The 23,549-nt window shown below is 49.7% G+C and overlaps 7 protein-coding genes across 7 annotated transcripts; 2 read left to right on the top strand and 5 right to left on the bottom strand.

Moving 5' to 3' along the window:
• Positions 1–644: 644 nt before the first annotated feature.
• BU24DRAFT_415341 (uncharacterized protein) lies at positions 645–2,015 on the top strand (the record flags this gene model as incomplete). The annotated part of the gene is made up of 1 exon (XM_033526285.1): positions 645–2,015. The coding sequence occupies one exon, from the start codon at positions 645–647 to the stop codon at positions 2,013–2,015; it is 1,371 nt and encodes a 456-aa protein (XP_033377321.1).
• Positions 2,016–3,525: 1,510 nt separating this feature from the next.
• Positions 3,526–5,128, bottom strand: BU24DRAFT_402303 (uncharacterized protein). Its single transcript, XM_033525519.1, has 4 exons — positions 4,809–5,128; positions 4,225–4,610; positions 4,108–4,175; positions 3,526–4,058 (listed from the first exon to the last, which is right to left on the bottom strand). Exons 1-4 carry the CDS (start codon positions 4,974–4,976, stop codon positions 3,589–3,591), a joined length of 1,092 nt encoding a protein of 363 aa, XP_033377322.1. The 5' UTR covers positions 4,977–5,128; the 3' UTR covers positions 3,526–3,588.
• Positions 5,129–5,812: 684 nt separating this feature from the next.
• BU24DRAFT_428950 (galactose-binding like protein) lies at positions 5,813–7,925 on the top strand. The gene is made up of 2 exons (XM_033529606.1): positions 5,813–6,438; positions 6,704–7,925. The coding sequence occupies exons 1-2, from the start codon at positions 6,309–6,311 to the stop codon at positions 7,813–7,815; spliced, it is 1,242 nt and encodes a 413-aa protein (XP_033377323.1). The 5' UTR covers positions 5,813–6,308; the 3' UTR covers positions 7,816–7,925.
• A 534-nt stretch (positions 7,926–8,459) lies between these two features.
• BU24DRAFT_497560 (uncharacterized protein) lies at positions 8,460–9,589 on the bottom strand (the record flags this gene model as incomplete). The annotated part of the gene is made up of 2 exons (XM_033534280.1): positions 8,460–9,303; positions 9,366–9,589. 2 exons carry the CDS (start codon positions 9,587–9,589, stop codon positions 8,460–8,462), a joined length of 1,068 nt encoding a protein of 355 aa, XP_033377324.1.
• Positions 9,590–14,638: 5,049 nt separating this feature from the next.
• Positions 14,639–15,368, bottom strand: BU24DRAFT_445233 (uncharacterized protein). Its single transcript, XM_033530683.1, has 2 exons — positions 15,321–15,368; positions 14,639–15,258 (listed from the first exon to the last, which is right to left on the bottom strand). Exon 2 carries the CDS (start codon positions 15,243–15,245, stop codon positions 14,682–14,684), a length of 564 nt encoding a protein of 187 aa, XP_033377325.1. The 5' UTR covers positions 15,246–15,258; positions 15,321–15,368; the 3' UTR covers positions 14,639–14,681.
• Positions 15,369–17,893: 2,525 nt separating this feature from the next.
• Positions 17,894–20,335, bottom strand: BU24DRAFT_89410 (uncharacterized protein). The gene is made up of 3 exons (XM_033534762.1): positions 20,304–20,335; positions 19,150–20,067; positions 17,894–19,093 (listed from the first exon to the last, which is right to left on the bottom strand). Exons 2-3 carry the CDS (start codon positions 19,918–19,920, stop codon positions 18,056–18,058), a joined length of 1,809 nt encoding a protein of 602 aa, XP_033377326.1. The 5' UTR covers positions 19,921–20,067; positions 20,304–20,335; the 3' UTR covers positions 17,894–18,055.
• A 1,644-nt stretch (positions 20,336–21,979) lies between these two features.
• Positions 21,980–23,303, bottom strand: BU24DRAFT_415347 (uncharacterized protein; the record flags this gene model as incomplete). The annotated part of the gene is made up of 2 exons (XM_033526286.1): positions 21,980–23,143; positions 23,199–23,303. 2 exons carry the CDS (start codon positions 23,301–23,303, stop codon positions 21,980–21,982), a joined length of 1,269 nt encoding a protein of 422 aa, XP_033377327.1.
• Positions 23,304–23,549: the final 246 nt, after the last annotated feature.

Raw genomic sequence — 23,549 nt, forward strand, 5'->3', positions numbered from 1 at the left:
GCGAACAGTGTGCGATCAGTTTAGGCGTCAGACCATCTCAACTTTCTCAGGGCGAAGCACTCGGCTCCAAGACACCCACAAGCTTGATATCTGGTTTATTTCCAGTCACTAAAAGCTTCGGGCTTGCATTGTGTTCTCGTGGTACATATTTCTGCCCGGTACTCCTGGCAAGTCACGATTTTTTATGTGCCTCAGACGCCAGAATGGAATTTTGGCCCCAATGATTGCCTGCTATTGGGTGGCGCAGGCCCTAAGCCACGACCATCACCCTCTATTCGCTTTGTCCGATGGCAAAGCGTATAGACGTGAATACTATAGAGCACAACGTAGAGCACAGCATAGCAAAGCCATCTGCATCCGATAATCAGCGATACGGCGCGAGTTTCGCTCTTGGGGATACCTAGCGATTCGCTACAGGGCGTCTTTAGGCACACGGTATAATAGTGTAGCCTTGCTCCTGGCCCCAAGTGTTCGGATGTCCCATCCGCAGCCGCGAACCTATTTATTCCTTCAGTGCATTCCTATACGTCTATCAGGTCCGTCTTACTGGTACACCTTGACTAAATTCACATATCTGATCCCACGTACCCGTCTTGGGCCATATACTTTTGGCCTGAGTGTTTCGTTTTCCAGTATTTACAATCATGCCCAGGCCAACGGCAGATCTACGAACTACTGGAGACCACCAAAGTCTTTCCTTCAACGCGGAAGGTGTTGAAGAACGGCGGCGAGTATCATTGCAGGCTTCAACTCGCGCCTCTAGTTCTACGAGCAACAGCAGTTTGTACGGAGCAATCCCGCCGGGCTTCTACAAAATACCAATCCATGGAAGCTGCCCACGTTGCCATCATCGCCATGAAGCAACCGAGATCAAAATCAAAATTACATCGGGTTATGCTCAAGCCAGTCATATTAACTGTGAGAATTGTAACGAGCAATGGATGGCCCTAGGCGGTGCGAATGCAACCTGCATCTCGCTGTTATCAGAAGCAACGAACGAGCCTGATCAGGTAGATACAGACTACCGCCGCGCTCTGATCAATATGGTCCGATCCATGAGTGCAATAGCTTCACCTGTACTTTCGAATGTCCCGGAATCTCCGTTAGAAGCACCGTCAAGGAATTCCTCAGTTCGTTCGCCAAATACTAGGCTACAGAGTTCTCGGTCTCGAGCGACATCTTTTGAACCTGAGCGCCTAAACGACAATGAATTACATCCTTCGAATCGTTGTCGCCAAAATTGCTCAAATCAACATACCCTGGAGAAGGGTGTATTTCAACGTATGAAGCGTTTAGCGGTCCGCGTTTCTACTTGGCGAAAATCATATTTCCACAGATCAATACGATTTGGAAGCAAACCTGGGGCAGATTGCATGGATCGAAACGATGCTCACGGAATCTCTCAAACAAGCGGCCCTTTCAGCCCAGAAGATTTATCAATCCATTCGGGCGATATCCAGCGGGAAAGAACACAATATGATGACCACGAGACTACGGCCCCGTCAATTGACGCCCTAAATGACGACCCCTTGCTCAGGAATTTCAGATTGGAAAAACTCCGTAATATCCAGAAACAGCGTATCGCTATCGCCAGAAAGCAACTCCTGACTTGGAAACTTCAGCGGCAGAGAACTTGCGAAGATCAACCTGGTATGCCTCCACCGGCGTTTCTACCCGTACCTTCGACCACGGAGGATTTACATGCGTCCGCATCCTCAACGAGTCTAGTACCAGAATTAAACTTCCAAGGAACACGAGAGCGACGCCGTTCGCAGGATATCCTGTTGGTCGGGAGTCATCTAGACGGCTTTTCTGTTGATGATGCGGTCCGAGCCCGACCCTTCAGCATAGCCAGTACGACGAGACTGTCACAAGCAGCAACAGCCGTAAACTCAGATATACTCTCAACCACGACCATGCAGTCCACCATTCCGATTTGGGATGCATCGCGCTCTTTTCATAGTGCAAGGGCTGCTCAATCACGACCGGCTTCATTTTCGGCTTCACATGTTTAAGCTGAACTATGAGCTGGTCGATGATATGGAAATATTACAGTGAAGACATCATCCAAATACTTTAAGGAGACCAGGGGGGCAGATCTCGGATACAATTTACTGGCGTCGCTCTTCATTATGGATTACTTACTATGACCATCAACGTTTGCTAGTTGTCAATATCGATTCACCGTTCAGAGTAACAGCCTGTGATATAAACATACTATCCGAACTACGGGTTGGAGGGAACATCAAGTACATACGCTTAGAACTCTATCGACTACCGTCCGAGACCGGGTACGTCGCTTGAGTCGTTATCTTTGAACCCCCATACAACCGGCTTGGGGCAGCCCACGCCATTGACCCCTCCCACTTTACATAAATTCTCCAAATTGCAGCCTTTTCGAGTTCGGAGACTTTGTTGGTCTTCCCCGGCTACCGATGTCTTCGGCGCAGTGACTAGATTGTAGATCAACGGCCTCCGGGCGGCGGCCTCATCATTCTCTGAAGCAACCACAGCTCTGGACGCCGGTGGACTCAACGTACGGTCGCTTTTTATCTACTATATTTGATGTGAATTTGATCTATTCCATATATTTACGGGGTGTGATGTCACTTCATACATTTCTGAACAATTTTGAAGATCCAAGACAGCGCTCGCTTGCGATGAACATGAATGAACCCAACATACTAGACCGGGCAGTCGTGATAATTCGTGCCTCAACCACTCAAGTCTGAAGCGCCGTATAGCGAAGTCCAATGTGAATTTTCATTTTGTCAAGCTACAATCTAGCTATTGTCATGTGTCGACACGGCCCGCCGTTGAGATCTCCTCCCCCAGCTGACACCCACAAACTCCGCCGTAGGAGCTGAATGCATGCTCCCCAACATCCAACCAGGAAGCATTTCGCGCCCCGACGTCACTCGCTCTCCTAATTGCCTAAATCGAATTGCATGCTGCGCGTGCGCGCGCAGCGTGCGCAGATCCCACTTCGTTTGCGAATGCGATCGAATGTGCAATTTTGTGCAGCCGACCAACTACTCCAGCTTTCGTAGGATTAGGACTGGTATTGGCATTGGGATCTAATAATAATTGTGATGGTGGAGTTGATGTGGCGGGGAATCTGCCTTTGCTGGCCCCAATGTAAGTGGTTTCGTTTGGAGTTGCCGGACATGAAAGCATCGCCGCAGTGCAGGGCTCGGTCCGCGTTGCGGGAGGTGGTTTGATGTACATGTTGCATTCTGAGCGGTTATGTAATTAGTCTTATGTGGTATCCAGTTGTGTGACTCCGTTGGCTGTGCCTCAGGTGGCGAGGGCCGTGGCCTGTGTGCGGAGGGCTGCAGATGGGAAAAGACGGTCATCGTGAGTCTAAAATCAGGCTCAGGTTGGGGCGCTTGTGGTCCGAAATTGGTATGAGATAGAGTCGTGAAGAATTGATTTAGAAACTCTTTACTACTTCGCACACATAAGTGAATTAAAAGAATAGTATTAGTGTATTTGAAACGAGAGAACTTTTGTACTGATACATTTGACGCGAACACCCACGAGATGGTGTATTCCCATGTCATCTGTACTCCTGCATAACATCATCGGTCATTGCCAATTTGCATCCCGATTCGCCGGCCTATCCCTAATCGTAGGTATTTTCCTCTCATAGCCAGCAGGCGGCTCAGCATCTTGCTTCGGACCCTGCATTAACGAGTCGTGGATCTCAGCAATTGGCTGCAAAAGGATATTGTCAGTGCTTTCGCCCTTCCCACTGGCTCCAGACGACATCCCGATGGTTCTTAGATAGTGATCGAAAGTATCTGTTGCCGGGACCGCGTGCTGCCTCGACACTGTGTTGATGGTACTGTTCTTTGTAGTATACTTTCTGCTCGACGACTTGTTGCTGGATGGCAATGATGGAGAGAGGCTTTTCGAGGTTCGGGATGCGGATGAACGCATTGAGCGAGCCTGTGTCATACATGTTTTGAGGAGAGGTCGGAGTGTTGCGAGACATCCGGCGATGATGCCGGCGCCTGGTTCTATTGTGGACCAGATAGCAATATTGGCTGCATTCCCTACGTTACCTGTTAGCTTGGGTACTATGCTTTCGAAGAATGGCCATACAGAAGTAGTCCTGAATTTGGGTTAAACCATCGACGTATTGGAATCGAATCATTGAACATATACATCCTCTGTAGAATATGAGTATCCAATACAATCCTACGAGATATGAATACCAACAATGCTCCCAGTGATAGAATGAATCCGACAGAAAGCTTGGCTCGTCTGTCCATGGTGGCGTTCCAGAGCATAAAGATCGGCAGGACAGCGAATACACAATCTGTGACAGTCGTGACGCTAGCAGATTGATATGCGAAGAATCGATCTAGAGGGCGCGGAGTGCATTTCCATGCCAGTTGCCGATAAACATAGTTGTCGAGATTTGGGCCGCATCGCAGGAGCACGTAGAAGAAGCTGGCCGTAGAGGAGACGATGTTCAACCCAACGGTCACATAGATGGTGAGCAGATGCCAGCGGTCTACGACAATGCGGGCGAAGAATATACCAAGAGATATCTTAACAAACATGACTGTTTGGAGATAGGTCGCTTGACCTACGATGACCCACTTCATCATTGTCAGCTATGCCCAAGTGCCAATCTCGCGCCCGGTACCTTTGTGAGATTGATCATATCTTTCACACTAGTTATGTGCGTCCCTCCTCCGTGCGCCTGCATGTAAAGCATTGCTGCACAGTAAACCGTATAGATCATCTGCAGAGTGTAAGCAAAGTTTAAGTCAAAGTACCCTTAGTCTCATTCTCACGCCTGCAAGTATCATGGTAGCATCGTCCCAGCCGAAGTTAGCAATCATATAAGTGCGGGTCCACACTCGGAGTGCAATGAAAACCCAGGCTAAAACAATGAACGCGATAGCGATGTTGGCCTGTTGCTCCCCGGTACGTAGGATAGATGCATTGTCATGTCCGGCCATTGTAACACCGGTTCATGCAAAGTCTCGGCTAAGGCTCTGCCTCACGCATCTGACAGCTCATGAGAGGTGCTCAGACGTCCGATTGAACGGAGAGATGCTCAACTGCAGACAATATGGACAAAGCTCTGTAAATGAAGATGCAGGATTGACAGGTGGCTAAACGCCAGCACTGGGAAGGCCGGCAGAGATATAGATCGCTCGGCTGCATGTGGCACTAGTCCTATAGATTTTATAATCCTGTCTGTTGTACAGAGGATATACGAAACATCCCCTGGTAATTGGATATTCGTTTTTCCATGTGTACTCCGTATCCTCAAGTTCAAGGGGCAAGGGGTATGCTTGCAGTGCGAATTGGGCCATGGTCACACAGTGCACGATTCTTTTAGCTAGATGCCAGAATCGAGCTTGAGATTGAAAATCAAAGTCACAACATACGCGTATGCCTCACTCATTTGCCGTAATTCGAGATGTTGCCCCAAAAGAAGAAGCCGAGGTAGGAAACGTGTGGCTGCTTGGAAGAAGGATACGATTGGCTGAGAATGGCAGGGCAGCAGTATGTGCGAAGGGTAGCAGCTGATGATACGAGTATGAAGGATTCCGAAAAGCCCAACAGAGGGGGTTACTCCACATTTAGGATCGAGTCGAGGACATGACAAGTGTGATGAGAATGCATGGCAGATGGTACATATACGGTGCGACGTTGAGGGCTCATAAGAGAGGACGATGGTCGTGAAAGGGTGTTACTAAACGCAAAAGGATGGCGCTAAAATTAAACTCCCGAAAGCTCGGACTCAAAATGAACATCAACTCTCCCTTCAACCTCACCAGGCGCGCATACCTGGGATATTCCATACCTTTACATCACACTATTGAACACCCACAAACCACGCTTCGGGTCCATCGCATGCAGTGAAAGAGTCGGGAATAGTCAGTTCGTGATACTGCTAACGCCTTATCAACAGCGTCCCTACAAGGATCTGATCTTGCCCCTACGCACAATCTTTCTCTTCCGCCAATCACAGGCCTGCCTGCCCTAAAACAAAACAACACGCATCCCCAACGAAAAAGCAACAAACACTTGATCGCGACTTGCCGGAGACCGGTCTTCGCGCGGAATAGTCCTTCTGTGAACGGTCATTACCAAATTAATACGGAGTACCATAGGCATTTTGGTTGCTATCGTGCTCGAAACAATCAAGCAACACCGAATTTGGACCCTCAACCTACACATCGAATCACCCTACTGTGTAAATTCGGGGAGCGCGCGAGGACTGTTGAATTAGTAGTTGGAAAGCTATTGGCTCGTTATTCTATTCACAAGATTCGAGCATCATGCCATCTGCTTCACGCTGGCACGGTACCGACCCTCCACAGCCGCACCAACTACGGTCACTGCCAAATAGCGATGACGAGGATGTTAATAATGATGAAATGGTCGATCCCGACACGGAAGATGATCAAGGTAAGTAAGCATGTCACTCAGCGGTTTCGGCCATTCTTGTCACACCTTCCGAGACGCCCGATGTCCCTCTTTTAGAATGTCTTTGGATGCCTTTCCACTGCCGCTTGCACTCGAGTAGTACAACGTCATGCCAGCGAGCCAACCTTTGAGTTCGTCGACTCAATCATCCCGTGGTGCTCTATGATCTATGATGCCAACACCAACCAACGAACTTGAACACACAAAGGAATTATTCATGATCCAGACAACTGACAAACCAAAACAGAATACCCTGGCTCTTCTCCACACTCTTCAACTGGGGATTATGATGCCCCATTCCCTCCAAACTATCGTGAGATCAGTACGCTCGCATCATGGACAGTCTCCAGTTCGAAGCCAGGATGTTCAATCCCTCAACTCCGCTCTCCCTCAACCCATCTCTTCTGGCAATCCGACGGGCCTCAGCCTCACTACCTCAACATCCACTTCTTCAAGCTAGTCCGCATCGTTGCCCTAAGACTATTCCTCGATTTCGACTCCGACGAAAGCTACACGCCGACACGAATCATCTTCCTCGCCGGCAGTGGTATGAACGATCTCGTGGAATGGGGTGAGATGCGACTTGAGCAGCCTAGAGGCTGGATCTGGGCCGATTTCGAAGGCGTGGACGATGAAAGTAGCGAGGACGAAAGTGAAGACGATGAAGATTTCTCTGAAGATGGAAACAACACCGTCAATGGCAACAATCCCAACACCACAACCTCACCCTTTTCACCGAGCGGCCTGACTCCCTCTGGCCGAGGTCAACGACAACGACGACAACGCCCTCCAGTCGACGGCCCCATGGCAATCGATACCCCAGACCCTAACATGTCGGAATTCCAGACCCCCGATCGACCCCACACCGACACGCCCATTCTTCCTGTCCCCCGTTTCACTATCCCACCACCGCCCCAGAACGGGAATCTGCAAACCACACCAATCCTCCACACTCCACAAATAGCTTCATCATCCTTCATCAATCCTTCTTCGTCTCCAGAAATACCTATTCCCGAACCTCACGACAACACCAACAAGCGCCATTCTCCGACCACCCGAAAAAAGCAGCCCGTTCTCCGTGCCCACCTAGTCCAGATCAAGATCTTAGAGAACCACCAGAACGGCAAAGATACGCACCTTCGCGGTCTTCAAATCTTCGCCAAGGACGGGGAAGCCGATAATCGTCGACGGCGATCTCAAGTCGTTTCCTATCCCAACATCGACGTCGAGGGTGCGGAGGAAGGGAATGGGAAGGGCAAGGGCAAGGCGGGCAAGAGTGCTGGGCGTTCAGGTGTCGACAAGTTGCCGCTTAGGGGGATGCAAAGGCCTGTTTGGGATGTCGACCCTGTGTTCCGGTAGTCTGATCAGGGATTATATCTGATATCATGCAAGTGGATAGACGATATCGTGCCTAATCCGCACCCCGCGATTAGAAAAACCTTCATTCCATTCGGCTCTGCCTTCTCAAATTGTTCGTGATGCAACAGATCGATGCTCTTGCTGTGATGTTCTCGAGGAAGTCAGCATATTGCAAACAGTCAGCAAATTCTGTTAGAGAGGTGTATTCAATCGTAAAGGCTTCTGTCATTTACCTTTCGGCAGACATCACATCCCACAAATCACGACCTTCGAGATTCAACCCTACCTTGCTCTCCTATCTATTGGGTGACTATACATCATACAAAACGAGTCCGATCATGATTCTCTTTAGAAGACACGTTAAATCGAGTAATACTATTATTGAGTGTTATCCTATCCTATGCTATCCTAACTAAGCCCTCCCTTGTAGGTACAATTCAATGCCCTTGGTATCCATTTTGCGTCACACATAAAAACATAACGATCATAAGTTAGCAACAGCTGCCCGAAGAGACGCTGCTGCACTCCGCTTTGAGTACGGACACATGAGAAAGGAAACGTCGTATCTGCATTTCCGCCCACACTTTCTTTTTTGTTTTCTTTGAAGGAGTCGCCTGTGTCGACGTTCCCATTAGAGGGACATCTCAACAAGCCTGCGTAATGAAGCCCCCCTTAGAGTTATAATCCGGCTCCGACCTGCTGCTATCCTTCCTCCGCTCCGGCGCCTTCTGGATGTCAAGACCATCGCTCGAGTCCCCAGAGCTACCACCCAACTCGTTCAAGTTGATCTCGACGTCCGCCTCAGGACCACCCTTGCTCACGACGGACACGCCGCCGAGGTTGAACCTCGCGTCCTCGAGCGCGTGCGTCGCCTCCTCCGTGTTTTTGACGAGGCGGTTCAGCACGAAGAACTCGACCTCGAGCCTGATGGCGCAGATGAGCGGGAACCACATGTAGCGCGCGAGGTAGAACTTGAGGCATAGGAGGACGTTCTGGATGACGTCGAGGGTGATGACGAGGCTGTTGGCGCCGATGAGGAGCTTGAAGGTCGTGGCGTCGCGGGCACGGGCGGCGTCGCTGGAGAACTCGGCGGTGTCCTTCATGTGCTTCCAGTATAGGTAGATGTACGAGACGGAGAGGAGGAGGTCCTGGAGGGTGAAAATGACGTCGAGCCAGGAGATGGCGTGCATGATTTGGCGGGAGAGGAGGGTTTTGTTGAGGGAGATGATGGCGAGTTGGACGAAGGACATCGTGTGGCCGAGGAAGGCTATGACGATGACCATGATGAGGAGAGAGCGGAGGAACCAGGGGTTGTTGGTGATGAGATGGAGACGGGAGTACAGGACGAGTCCGAAGCCAGTCAAGATGAAGATCTGGGCGAAGGTGTAGGGCACTGAGAAGGCTGGGCTCTTGACTGGGAGGATGAATATCCGGAATAGGAGCGCCATGATGTATATCAAGATTCCTATTGCCACAAGCAAAAGAGACCTGAGTGAATGAAACGTTAACATTCATGAAAGCCATGGTAATCTGGGGGGCGATGTTCATACCAGAAATACAACGTATTCCTACGCTTGAAACGGAGGAACGTTCGTCCCATAAGCTGTATCGCTAGCTGGGCAGCGACTGCTGTCGCCGCAGCGTACAGGCAGAAGAACGTGGGGTTCCACGGTACATGATGGCCGTAACCGTCGAAGTTACAGGAAATATCATGCCAATCATAGTGCGAGAAGGGCATGTAGCCACATGGGTTATCTGAATTGGGAACACTCATACTTGAAGTCGACAGATACTTGCTGTGCACTACTGGCTGGAAATCTAAAGAAGTTCAAAAATGACGTTGAAATTGGTTCACGAAGACGTCCCGTTCGAATGGGCATGCAACACCATAAATGTATTCCCGGAGATGGTGAAAGGTTGTCTTATCCCTTGGCCTGGCCAGGCTCAGCTAGCGACTATCACGATCCACCTATACTTACAAGAGGGATAATGCTCCGGGCTGCGGGGTGGCTGACATGGCGTGCTGACCGCCTGAAGCTTCATATTACCTTGGACACGGAACGGCAGAAAGCAAAAACATTGATTTCTCTGTCTGTTGACTGGCTACTGAAGACTTTTGACAACCGTCGATCCTGGCTGGTATAGACGACACATGGAGCTAGTAAGCGGGCTGCCCGATGTGCCGTCTCCTCTGGACGTACGACGACTGTGCTAATTGGCTGGCAATTGATCCCATGTTCAAACCGGCGAAGAACAGGCTACGTTCTCAACGACCTTTGGGGAGATGTCAAAAACGTGCAAATGCACGTCCCTATGTTTCCTCGTTCGTTGGAAGCGAGAGGTGCTAGCAAGGGGTCAAGCATCGGGCCTCTTTCACTCTCCCACTCTCCCTGCAGGACAAGCCGCCGTAACGCCTAGCTGGATTGGACCTGTTCGGCATCTTCCAGGCTGTGGCTGTCAGACTTCCTGTGTTGAACTCTTGAGAAACTTATTAATAGTGCTTGTGTTGTTGTCATCATCTGGAGGCGTACAATTGAATTGGGCGAGTGCTGCTCAATATAGTACTCTTGGGGATAGGCGATGAATCAACAACTTTGCATTGAATGCCAGAACTAGCACAATTACATTCACTGTAGACATGTTCTCCTCTAGAATTGCTTTAAAAATACTCGTACCTTGACGAAGCGGTATCACTTCGGCCGACGTTGAGACAATTGATTCCATTCCAATCTTCGACCTACGCAGAACAGCAAACAGGATAGATCATCACTTGCAACAAGCCATACATAGATAAGAAAAAAACTTCAAATGACTCCCTCCCAAGACCATGACTAAGACAAAACTGGATCTTAATAAATTGCTGTTCTTTTAACAGTGTGTATGCAGTAAGGCAACCTGGTCTCCTGCGAATTTCGAGCCACACTTCCGCCCAGACTAATGCATGAGTAAGCATTTGTTGGCCTTCATAGATACATCTTGTTAGAAGGCCATTCGGCCGCCAATGTTCGCAGCATAATCAACTCAAGAAATTATCCCGCTTCATGCATTACTGAAAGGGCAATAGAATGATGATCAAGTCTTGTCATACAAAAGATTTAGTAGAATTGCAACAAGGTGCATTCATTGTTTTGCGAAGTCGTTGAAGTTGTTCCCGACGCCCCGGCTCGCGAGCTTAATGTCACAACCCTAAACCGAAACCAAATGCTTGTCACAGCCGCACACGAACAATGGCATATTAACCAATGCCATGCACAACTTGGGCTTAACGTTCATTTGGAGTCACAGTCGTCTGCTCAATACTAACATCAAACAGGACGTTAGCTGTTCCCTACTTAGTTCTGCTCCATCGGAGATCCGATGAAGGCCCCCCGTCCTTACTTTTCGTCTAAGTTATCTCAAGCGAAGAAATGAGGACCGAGAACAGGCCCCCCGGATCTAAAAGCAGGCATCTCACTACGAGCTTGCGGGCTGCAAACTGTTCAGCTGCTGCATATGTAATGGCCGATGTGCTTTAGTAATGTAATCCGGCTTGCAGATTTCGAAGAAATGGCATGATTTGTGGCGCATAAGAGATTAGCTGGCTGAAGGCTTGATTGCGATATCCACTACGGGTCAGAGGAAGCAAGACGCTTTATTTGACTTGGAAAATCTGGCCGTCGTGCATTTGCAGTGCAGGCAAGCTTCTTCCATTGCTTGGTCATAAGGATCTGTCAAGAAATCAGAGGTTCAACTTCCTCAATACTTGATAAATCGTGCTGTACAGAACAAACAGCATGAAGTCTTTAAGTCACATATACGGAATAATGATACCGACCCGTAAGCTCCAAGCTTAATACCGCCACAAAACAATCTTATGAACAGTAAGCTACCAGCCACACGTCCTTGCACAACTTTACCACAAGCGTTCCTCTCTAGTTAGCCCATAGCAACCTCGTACTAGTGCTATGGACGTTTAAGGCTAAATTGCCGCACAACTATACGCAATCCCCAATCGCCCACACAGACGCCTACATGAGCGGTGGACATAGCTCAGCATGCAGGATCTGCCCGGTGTTCAGACCAGGCAGAGGTCTGAACGGAGTGTAGCGGATGGGGAGTATGCTGGGTCTCCGACTGTGCGTGCAGTAGTGAGCTTGCTGTTGCTGGTTTTGATGGCTGCTGTACTTCTGAAAGAAGAATCCGGTTCGCAGTCCGGAAATAAATCGATCGGTTCGATCGTCTATTGGAACTGTGATCTGAAGAAGTACTACATGTTGCTTGAAGATTTTCGGGGCTGATCACATTAACCAAAGGATATTGTCAAAGGACGAATATCTACAGACATTGTTAGTGCCTAGTCCCAATGGACCTATAGCACATTTGCTTCGAAGTCTCCAGTTACATTTGACACAGCAAGTCACTGTTGAAAACAGCAATTCACCACTGAGAATCATGTGCCTACCAATAAATCCGTACATTTATCGCCAGCATGAAACTTGGACATAAGACACTCCGGAACGATAGAACCGTCAACAGACCACCCAAACAGAAGTCAATGACCCGAGCACGCGGCCTACAGCTTTCTCCACTCGACATTCTCGCTTCGACATACGATGTCGACCGTGCGCCTCATGCATGCTACCGAGTACAAGTCTTCATAGGATGTTACCTTAGACCTGTCGATCCAACCTGTCACTCGTAACTCAAAGCCCGGAGTGAACCGAGGAAATGCAGCAGACATTGTCCACGTAATACAGGAATGATTACGCGAGCAGCGTTGACAGGACGGAAAGAGGAATCTCGATGTGGCGATCTCTGCAGGGCGTTTTCTTTTTGGGGGAGACTAGCTTTCGATTATAGGTAGTCGAGCCGTGTCTCTAGCCAGTTAGGCAGGCAGAGTAGGCCACAACGTTTGATGATTGTTCGTATGTGCCATTTGGAGATGCCAAGTATTGTAACCAGGACCCAAGACTCCTCGCACAGTGACACATCCACTCCAACACTGAGTCTAATTCCCCAATCAACCCACAGCACGCACGAACGCTTTGTTGGCCAAAGCGAAAGAAATCCCAAGGCTTGTAGGCAAAAGATCGCGCTTGGCTCGCTAGAAATTACCACAACCGCCGTCTTTCCAACGACATCCGGGAGGACTCATATCACACTGTTCATCATGAGACCACACCAAAGAACTTCAAGGGATGAGTTACTGTTGTACTATACAGTTTCGATATCAATCTGTAGAGAGCCAAATTCACAGGAGAGACGATTCTTCCCTTCTTTCTTCACCGTCGCCCAGACAGGCGTGCACAGTGTAATTAGTAGCTCCGACACTGTGCCACAAGAAATACCACCGTACGAATTACATACTACCGTAAATGGCAGATGATAAGTAAGTACCTGTTTCAATCCCACGCGTGGCAAACTGTTGCTTGAAGAGTGTGTACATGCTTCCTTGTCTGGTTAGGTTGGGCTGGGGAGCGAATGCTTGTTGTTCGGAACAAATTGCATGCAGGATCGGATCCGGTACTAGGTAACCAGTGACCTGTATCTCTCTCCTGCCGGTGGAAGAGTGTGAAATCTTGGTCACTCTTCGCCTGCTTATTACGAGCGATCACCAATCTCTGTTGGCATATTAGAAGGGGCGATGATCACCGATTCGTGCATCCCACATATCCAACAGTGACGACTTACACACAACTTCAAATTGCGGAGAAGCTTTTGACTTGGAAAAAGAGGGCAACAAACGCCGACTTTGACGCAGTGACGAGCCGAGAGTTCCGGAACAACCTCGCAGTGAAGATAGTTACTGTACATAGGTACACAGCGGGTGCAAGCCGGGGGAGTCGACTGGCAAGTCGGCAGTCGGCGGACCTTCCCTTCTAATTCAGATTTTGCATTCGAATCTTTGTGGGTAGTTTGCTAACTATCAGAAGTCGACTTCTAATACGGGTGGCAAAACACCTTGCTATCTATCTCGTATAGGATTCTTTCTACACGATAGCGAGATGGAGGAACACGAAAGATCAGAGAGGCTGTTGATAAGTAGAATTTCTACCCGCAGACGACGCGTGGCACTTCCTTCTCTCCAAACTTTTGTCCAAGCAGACTATATTTGACCCGAGTGGAGCGTGATTCCGTGATACTCACTGGTTCGTGTCGTAAAGGATTTTAATTATGCAGACGAAGTCTGATCTTCATCATTAAGAGTTCTTTTTTTTATTCCTCTTTCATAATGCTGTTACCACATCACTGCAGCCGCTGGTTAGCCTTACATAGGCTCCTGATTTGCAGCCTGTACTTATACAAACTTGAGCCTTCCCTATGAGAGACATTGAGTCCATGCAATCACATATTTGTACCACGTTTGATTGTCCGCATGCCAGCACTTTCAGCATATACAAGGAAGAATACAGATATCTGTGGCCCTTTTAATACTGCAAAGATGATAAGGAAGGTCAAGGTATATATAATACCAGCAGGTGAAGAATATGGGTAAGGCAAACTCTGTGGATGTCAATTTCTTTTTAGCTGATTCTGAGCACCAATTTGCTTATCCAATGTGATCATTTTGCAACTCGCAGATTACATAACTCCAACTACCGTGGGCTTGCTAAACCAGCAAGCCTATCGAACAGTACCACAATCTCTACACTTGGTCAAGACTATGGCCAAGGGTGCCCTGTATTTCTCAATACGGATGGATGGGTAATGGGTACGTGTCGAATTGCATCTCAATTGCTTAAACATTGAAAAAGGACGAGATCATTGATTCAATCGCTTGAGCTAACATTTCATAAAGACAGTTAAACTAAGGTTAGACTACTTCAATGGACGATTTCTGGTTGCGGGAGTTTGACAAGAGCAATGGCGAAAGTGCCCCATAGTCATTACAGATTGGCGGGAAAGGCCGGACCTTTGTATTGCATTATTGCAGCACCTTTGCTTTCCTCGCCGTCCGCTTCTTCATTGCATTCGACTACTTCCATTCCCATCAATTTTGCGTAGAAAGGCACTGATCGTTTCCAGTCGCTCGTGAAAAGCATACTACGTCGAAGGTATGGCATTGACTCGATAGACTCCTGCACACAGGTGATCAACCAAGCGCCGAGTCCTTTGCCTTGTAAGAGAGGATCGACATAAACATCGGTTAAAAAGACAAAGGTCGTGAAATCGGTTATGCAGCGAGCAAACCCAATCAGCTTGAGCGTTTCTTCGTCCTCCCTACGGTCGCTTACCAACGCTGATGGGTCGAGATCATACAGGCCAAAACAGAGTGAATTCTTCAACGTTTCAGTCATAACTGACTCCGGTAAGGCGTCTGCCCAATAAAATACTTCAGACCCGAAGACTTTGTTCAATTCGTCCACAGGAATCAGACTGGGATCAGTTGAAATTAGGTATGTATCCTTTCTCCAACTTCGTCGCAAGAGTGCATCTTTGGCAGACACCATATTTGTAAGGTGCCTGGAACCCAAGCAATTAGCACACAGTGGTTAAGTAACGATTTGAACATCGGAAAAACATACTGAGTGCAAATTTCACTACAATTGTTGCCGATCCCACGGAGCGTAGATTCCTGCTTGATGAAATTTGCAAAGCAGACGGAAGTAGCCTTGCTAGTTGTTGTCAGTTGTGTATGTTGCAATGCTAATGAAGCGATTATACGGAGTACTCTTTCATACATTAAGTGGGCTATTTGGAGGCATTGGAATGGTGCTCTTATAAGCTTGACCACATTGAGGCCTTTTGCAAGGTGACAGGCGGAAAGTGAAGGATTGCGACGGGTTTTTTTCCAACACAACCACTCCCCCCAATTAGAGTATGGCAAAGGGCTTAGCGCAGCGAAAAAATCATGACCCAAAACGGCTGCGGTGCTCATCATCACAATGGCTTGACTTCTTCCAAGAATTACATGATAAAATTGGCCGAAGACCATGGGAACGGAAACAGGTGAGGACGACCATCACCCGGTAGCAGTGCGAGTGAAAGTGAGTATATACTGAACCAGTATATCGAAGGTCTCCAGATTGGGCACAAGTAGTATGACAACCTGTACAATTGTCGGACTGAGTGTACTCCGTAGATATGAAGAATAAGTTAATTATCCGAGTACAGAACAATCGCGAAGTTGGCGGTCAAGCCAAGTCTGAAGTCAGTAGTTCCTTGGGAGCGACACGAACAAACTCAGTGAAGACTGCTGGGTTCACGGTTGTGGATAGACGATTCCAGCACTTGCCCGTGAAGAAGACGCTTCAGTCTGAGCGCAAGGGCGCGGGCGGCTCATATGATTATCCTACCATTCTATTACGCTACCTTCAAGCCATATGCTTTTATTTAGTATCGTGAGTCCGATTGTAGGCTTCATTTGCGCTCGAGCACTGGCCATACCATTGTCCAGCATATCAGTCATGATACCTGCACTTTTGGTTGCTTCAACGACGACCTATAGCCTAAACATGTACGAAAATGATATACTAATACTTCTCTCTAGAACGAGACGACAGAATCTTTGTTACGCGGCGTAAATAACATGCAAGTTCTACGATGATCGCTGCCCTCAAGGTATGCAATACTGGTGTGCTTTTAGGCATGGCTAGGCGTCCACCTACACTTGCGGAGTGATGTTGATAGCGGATACGTGCGATCTTTTCCCAAGTGTCCTTGTAATCATCAATGGCCTCTACAATCTTCGAGTCCGTCATCGTTGGCGTTGCATCGGACACTTCAACTCCGATGGAATAAGCAGCATCACACTCCACGAGCCATCGACTGGAATTATGACTACGAGCACATCTTCCGGTCTCTCCTCCCTGACAAATCTCCAGCTTCGTCCTGTAAACTACGGAATTTAGACTGTGGCCGTCTAGCAGCACGCCATCACGCTGCATGAGTGAGACGCCATGCCGCCTAGGATGTTGACAGACGCAGGTTCCTCTTTCAGTTGCCGTTCACGTCCTCTCTCGTGCTTGATAGTCTTGACCAGATCGCTCGCACCGTAACGTCAGCAATGCTAAGGACAAGAATAGACTTGACAGAAGTTATAAGGGTGTGCCTTGATTTCTATGAGAGAATGCACAGACGATGAGCAACCCGCCGCCCAGGGCCACCCTTTGCAGCGAGGCAAACCCTTATGTCAGGGGGGGGGATGTGTTGTGAACGATCTTGGTATGTCAATGGATGAGTCGTTTTGTGTTGACGAGCTCTTTTGTTGGAGGGGGGAGGATAGTGTCCTAGGGATACGGGTTTTTTTGATTATAATTAGATAGATATATAGATAGGAATATATACAGATTACGTTTTTAGTTGCTTAACATTCAATATTACAATAACGCGATTACACGGGTAGTTAACAACAAAACAAAAAGAAAAGGGGGGGACGGGGGCTGGTTCCTTGATACAAAAAAAGCATAGAGAAGAGGAAAGTTTTGTGATTTGAACATCTTCTTCTCTGCGTTTGTTTGTTGGTTACAGACTCTAGTTTTTACTTAGTCTGGGTACTTGATTAGTTGATGTTTAGATGAGAACCCGTGAGTGAGCTATAAACACAAAACGCAAAAAGATGATCACCATCTTTTTCCGTTTTACTCAATAACTTGACGATGGTAGGTAGGTCAGCGGATAATAATGTGTGAATTTGAATAACTTTCCCTCCGACGTTTCCTTTGCCTCTGACTCTAACTTTTGACTTATGTATATGTATGACGCCAAACGCTATGCATGGAAGTGTCCTACGATTGTCCCTTTTTCCTCCCCACACTCCTTTTCCCCTCCCCTCTTTAACCTCACCAGTTCCCTGCGTACGCCGCAGTACCTGGTCCGATCACAGATTTTATATACAGTACATGGTTAACATGATACATTGTGCATTGTATACCCTCGCCCTCGCGAGCGTAGAGTATACTTTGGTGCCCGAAAAGAAGAAAGAAGAAGGAAGGTGAAAAGCGTGAATAGACAAACAGTTGCGCCGCCAACCCCTTTTCCCCTTTCCGACCGTCTATATCTTTTGAGTTGTTGTCTTGTCTTGTTCTTTGTCTTCTCTCTGATAAGAGAAGTGTGTGCGTGTGCGTGTCCCGTTTATGTTGATAGGATGTTGGGAGGGAGGTTCTAGGCCGTAGATGGCGGTCTTGCAAGATGGGTAGGTTTGGAAGCTGGTATGTCCGCATCGCCTTTCCGTTGGGCACGGCCGGACTGTTGTTGAATGACTACACGCACAGGGACGGAAAGAAAGTTTATGTTGTTTCTTCGTGGACACGGAGTCCATCTACTGCTGACCCTTCTTGCCCTTTCCAGAAGACTTGGGACGGCCGTTCGTGTTACCGTTGCCATTGGCCTTGACGTCCTCATCCTTGACGACGGCGGCATAGCTGGCACCGTTCTCCTTCACGGGACTGGCGTTGCGGTTCGGGCTCGACGTGCCGGAGACGACCTCGTTCGCAATCTGCTTCGCGCGCTGCTTGCTGGCCTCTGCGCCCTCGCCAATGTTCTCGAGCTGCTGCTTAACCTTGCGGTTGAAGGAGTCGACGAACTTCTGGTTGGCGGGAGAGAGAGAACCCGCACGCTGGGCGGCGTTGGCCTGCGCCGTTCGGCCGCGAATGCTGCCGTTCTTTGCGCTCTTAGTCGCGGAGCTGACGGCGCTGCCGAAGCCGTCCTCAGCAGACTTGCCCAGAGACTCGATCTCGCGGTCGACGCCGTGGATCGCATCGTGCGTAGACTTGGCAATCACGTTCTTCTTAGTCGCGTGCTTGTTGGAGGGCGACGTGCGGCGGAGGTACGACTTGACGAAGAAGCGCATGAAGAGGCCAGTCAGAGGAGCAAGGTAGATGAGGTTGAGGTAGATGGCAAAGGCCTGGCCGGAGGTGTCGATGCAGGGGACGTGCTGGTACTCAGTACGGTGGATGGTGCGCTGGATGGTGTTCTTGATGACCTGCTGGACCGGAGCGATACCCTCAGCGATGCCTTGCGCGATGAGGGCCGGATCCGGGATATTCTCCGCAAGACCCTCCTCGCCGGCAGCGCGGTAGACGAGCTTCTTGAGGAAGGCAACACCGGCACCGGTGGCCGTGGCGAGGGCAGGTGAGGCGGTGGAGATGGCAGAGGAAATAGAGCTGACGGGCTCGACCGAGGAGACGGCCTCCTTGACAAGGTATGGGACAGAGACGGGGACGGTGTAGGACACGAAGAGGTGGATGCCTGCGAAGGACGCACCGACGAGGAACTGCGTGATCTGGAGCGTAGTGAGGGTACGCTTGACGGCATTGGGGACGCGGAAGCCAAGGGCGGACACAGTGTAGTAGGTGTACTGTCTGGATGTTAGCATGTTGCGGCAAAGTCGATACTTGAGAAAAGGATGCTTACCATCATGGCGTGAATGCCAGAGTTAACCAATACGAACATCCAAATGGGAGGAGACATGTAGCGCATACCCGCCCACATGCTCAACATGGCACCGGCGTGGTGGTAGGTCTGGAGAGTAGTGCTGCGCTTGCCCTTGGCGAGGATGATGACAGTATCGAGGACCTCGTAGAACTTGGAGAGGTAGAAGATCCAGCCCCAGAAAGCGAGACCCTCGTTCCAGAACCTGCCGACGTCCGAGAACTCGGGGAGGCCATTGGATCCGATCTGGACCTGCGGGTTCCTACTAGCGAATCCACCAGTTGCGGTATTATACGTCACGGCGTCGCCCAATCCACGCGGTCCATGCATCTTGCAGAGAGCGTCAATGGTACCAACGACTACATTGGGGTCGTCGTAGCTGGGGAATGAGACCTTGAGGGTGCGAACGGCAGCCACACAGGTGACGGCGGAGTAGACAGCGAGGAAGACATTGTGAAGGATGACAAAGGCGAAGAACGGGCGAGTCTTGCTGATAGCCCATGGCTTGTTTCCATTTCTCCTGTTGTACCAGTTGAGGAGGAAGACGGTCGCAGCGTAGGTGGAGGCAATTGTCAATGGGACCTTGGGGTCGAGTGCGACGGCGTAGAGATCGGCTGGGATTGGAAACAGCGACCTCCAGGACGGGCCATCGTATGGGGGAGGAATCGGGGCAGGCGCAGCATCAGGCGGGAACTTGAAGACTGACCAAGCTGGCAGCTCGCCGGGGAACAGCGAGGGACCGGCTCCAGACATGATTGAGGTTGTACAGAGCTATCGCCGTGGAGAGGAAAAAATGTTGAGACGCAGGTATGGGCGAATAGGTATATAGGAGGAGTTCGTTGCGCAGGGAACGACAATGGCAATGGGACTGCCTTGCGTAGTCTAGAGGCCTAGATGATGCTATGGGAGGCGTCAGCGAATGTCCTTTGCGCAAAATGCGATAATGATGATGCGGATGAGGAAGATGATGTCAAGCAAGCAAGTAGGACGCTCATGCGGGGGCGTATATTTGGATTTCAGGGTCTTTGTGGGGACTCTTCCGTTCGACGCTGGGATCGCAGTCGCGGCGCGCAAATGCATCAATTGATACGATGCACCGTCGAACACGGAAGGGGGTTTGATAGACAGAGACGTACTCTTGTGGTAGCTTCGTTCGTTTCTTCTCGGATTGATGAGGTCGCGTGTGGTATTCAGGCCGAAGCACGCGATATGTCTGCTGCTTGGGTGCGAAAGGGCGCGGCGCGCAGAGAGTGGCGATGGAGAAGGGAGTTGAAGTTCGGGGGGCAGTGAGATGAGGTAGATATATAGGATAACAACAGAGAGGGACGGATGGGATTGTTCGGAGGGCTACTCTTTTTGCGATAGCTGTGACCGGGGAGAGAAGCTGTTTTGGATGAGGAAGAAAAGGTACGAGTAGGGGTGTTGAGTTGTATTGTAGTGGTAGTGGTAATAGTAGTAGTAGTCTAAGTGTGGTGGTAGTCCCAAGTGTCTGGGCATCACACTTTTTTGGGACTTATTTGCGACCACTCCCTCTACAAATTCACTTTTCCCGACCAGTCTATAGGCAAGTGTACGGTAAGATCCTACACGTAGATGGTTTAGTTTGATTTATTTAGTTGTTGGTTGTAGAGTAAATTAACTCAACTTGCGTGCAACGGTTTCCGTTTCCCGGCGCATCTGAAGGTCGAAATTCGTGTCTCTTGTCTTTTTTTTTTCTCGAGAAATCCTTAGCTGGGACGATCAACATGACGTACCGAGGCTACTCCCTTGTACATGATTGGCCAATTGCTTTTCATCACCGACAGAAAAGGGAAGACCTTGCGAAGTCGCTGTTGAAACGAAAAAGGGTCCTCACAACGGTCCACAATCTACTGTCCACCAACATGTTCCAGTCCAGTCCAATCCAGTCCGACTAGACTAAAGACAAAACCTAATCCTTATAATGTTGCTGCAGTAATAGGCAGGTAAGGTAGATGATGGCTCGCCGGCGGACAAATGGGGATAAAAATGCGTGGCAGCCGTTGGATGGTCCATACACCGTTCTTACGGTGTACAATGGACACTAGGAACCACCTACAGTCCTGCGCAACTATACACAGCACACACGGAGTAGACAAACAAAATTTCTAATTAACCATAAGTCGTTGACTCGCAGTTGATGTCTTGGTCGTCGTTTTTGTTCGAGACTCATTGTTGAAGCTTTTTATCCCCTATCGGAATCGGAACAAATGCGTGCATGATAAAGTACCCCTGCACATCGTTTGGTCGTGTGCATAGGGTACCTGTCATCCAGAGATTACTCTCGATACACGAGCAGACACTCTTGGATACATATTATTACGCGTAAAGACTCAAAAATATCGTGTGCGTACATGGAGCTTTGTGTAGATATTTGTAGACATTTGTACTGATAGGGGCTAGATACATACACCCCTGGACTCATCTACCACTTCCTGTTGGCCCCCACGATTCCCTCTACCGAGATCCATCTCCACTCCACCCTACTACCCTACTACCCTACTAACCCCATACATACATATCGCTGACAAGTCTTAAATATTTAATTGTAGAGACCCGTATTCAACTTCACATGAAAAGAGATAGCTAATGCCGATTTTGTTACTAATACATCAATCCATTCACAGGGTCTTGTTCATCAAATGGGGAACATGAAATGAAGATAAAAGGATGACCTAGTTAAGCCTAGGGGAAGTCCTCGAATTGAGAAGACTGGAGTAACGCCGGGTATCCTGATGACAAGAACAATCAAAACCGGGAAAGAAATGCATGATACACCATGTTCTACGTCTTCTCAAAACCTCGGTTTGCTTGCTAACGGGATCGGCGGCGGCTCATTCGCACCAGTTGCATTGCCCGCAAGATTCCTCTTCTTCGGGGGTGGAGGTGGAGGCGCCTTCTTCCCTGCTGCTGCTGCACCATGCGCTGCCGTGGACGATTCTGCTACAGGTGAGGTCGGAGAGGTTGGAGAAGACAGGCCGTTGACTCTATCGGCAAGCCCATACTTCTGATTGAGCCCGTTGGCTGCGCGCACACCGGCCGCAGCTTGCTCCCCATGCCTCTCCCGGAAGTTGTTCGCAGTCGATGCCGCGTTCCTCATGTCTGAAAAGGATACTTTGGACGGATCGTTCCGGAAATTGCTCGCCGTCTTCAATGCTGCTTGCTTCTCCGCCCATGTGGTTCCTTGCGCGGGTGGCGGACTATCCGATGATGTAGTGGACATCTTCGAGAACCTCGATTGCAATTCGCTCAATTGCGGTCCTCGACTGCCACCCGCGCCGGCACCGGAAGCCTCGGGAGGAGGCGAGACGGCTGCACTGGAGGAGGAAGAATTCTGTCGAGGAGGCACGGGTGGGGAAGCTCGGCCGATCCCAAATCCCGGGACTGATATACCTGCATTTCCCAATCGGTTCATCGCACCTTGATTGAGAATTCCCCGTTCGGGCGCTGGGGCCTCTACGCTTTCATTATACGAAGGCGGAGGGGGTGGTGCATGCATATCGGGGTGTGAATTCTGTCGAGGCGGTAGCCGTGGAGGCAGTCTGGGAGGCCCCGGTTTGGGTGCGCCAGCACCAGCTGCCGCAGGAGGAGGTGTCGCCTGGCCAGGTCGAAACTGCGGCGGCTTGGGGAGATTTGCGGTGCTCAGTCCTGTGGTGTCCGCTCGATATGGCCCCGGTGGGGGCCTGTTTGCCTCTTCCTCTGCCCTTGCCTCTGCCTCCCGCCTCGCCTGTAATCTTTCCTTCGCAGTGCTTCCGTCCCTTGAGACCGGTGCTCCGAGTCCTCCAGTGTCGCCGCTGGATGTTGCGCTGCTCTGCCCAGCAGCCGCAGCTCCATGGTAGTGAACATGCTTCGGGGGAGGTCCAAAGGACGAGGGGTCCTTCAAGGTCGACAGCGGTGCGGATTGGTGGTTCTCACGGGCTTCTGCAGCTTGGCCTTTGCCTTTGCCCATCCATCCTGCCTGATGACTGTGTGAGATAACGGAGGGGTAAGAATGCGGACCAGGGCCGACTTACCACCTGGTTGATGCCCTTGAAGTCGCTACGAAAGGACTCTTTACCGCCTTCTCCCTTGCCCTTGGGATGCCATCCGCCTTTTGCGAGATCTCTAAGGCCGCTCATATTGGGGCGGTCCGGTCGAATATTGGGTTCATGTTCATGTTGGAAGCGCGGTTACCCGCTGGGTCGGGGATAACGGACCATGACGCACGTTGCCAAGGATGATTCAGCGACTCAGGTCAGTCATGCGGTGCTGAATTCAGCAGCCATCCGTCTTCCTACTTACAACATCTTGAACAAGATGTTCAGTGCTCGATATCGAAACAAAAGAACTCATCGTCGCGTCACGTTTCGGAAGAGGAAACATTC

Source organism: Aaosphaeria arxii, assembly GCF_010015735.1.
Source record: "Aaosphaeria arxii CBS 175.79 unplaced genomic scaffold BU24scaffold_15, whole genome shotgun sequence".
In the NCBI taxonomy this organism is placed as follows: Eukaryota; Fungi; Ascomycota; class Dothideomycetes; order Pleosporales; genus Aaosphaeria; species Aaosphaeria arxii.

Excerpts from the sequence above, each read along its gene's own strand:
- BU24DRAFT_445233 (XM_033530683.1), bottom strand. The coding sequence starts at position 15,245 with ATGGTGTCTGCCAAAGATGCACTCTTGCGACGAAGTTGGAGAAAGGAT.
- BU24DRAFT_89410 (XM_033534762.1), bottom strand. The coding sequence starts at position 19,920 with ATGTCTGGAGCCGGTCCCTCGCTGTTCCCCGGCGAGCTGCCAGCTTGG. Across the intron at positions 19,094-19,149 it reads CTGGCATTCACGCCATGATG|TACACCTACTACACTGTGTC; the intron begins GTAAGCATCCTT and ends ACATCCAGACAG.
- BU24DRAFT_402303 (XM_033525519.1), bottom strand. The coding sequence starts at position 4,976 with ATGGCCGGACATGACAATGCATCTATCCTACGTACCGGGGAGCAACAG. Across the intron at positions 4,611-4,808 it reads CTACCATGATACTTGCAGGC|TGGGTCATCGTAGGTCAAGC; the intron begins GTGAGAATGAGA and ends ACAATGATGAAG. Across the intron at positions 4,176-4,224 it reads ATTCTATCACTGGGAGCATT|AGGATGTATATGTTCAATGA; the intron begins GTTGGTATTCAT and ends CATATTCTACAG.
- BU24DRAFT_428950 (XM_033529606.1), top strand. The coding sequence starts at position 6,309 with ATGCCATCTGCTTCACGCTGGCACGGTACCGACCCTCCACAGCCGCAC. Across the intron at positions 6,439-6,703 it reads CGACACGGAAGATGATCAAG|AATACCCTGGCTCTTCTCCA; the intron begins GTAAGTAAGCAT and ends AAACCAAAACAG.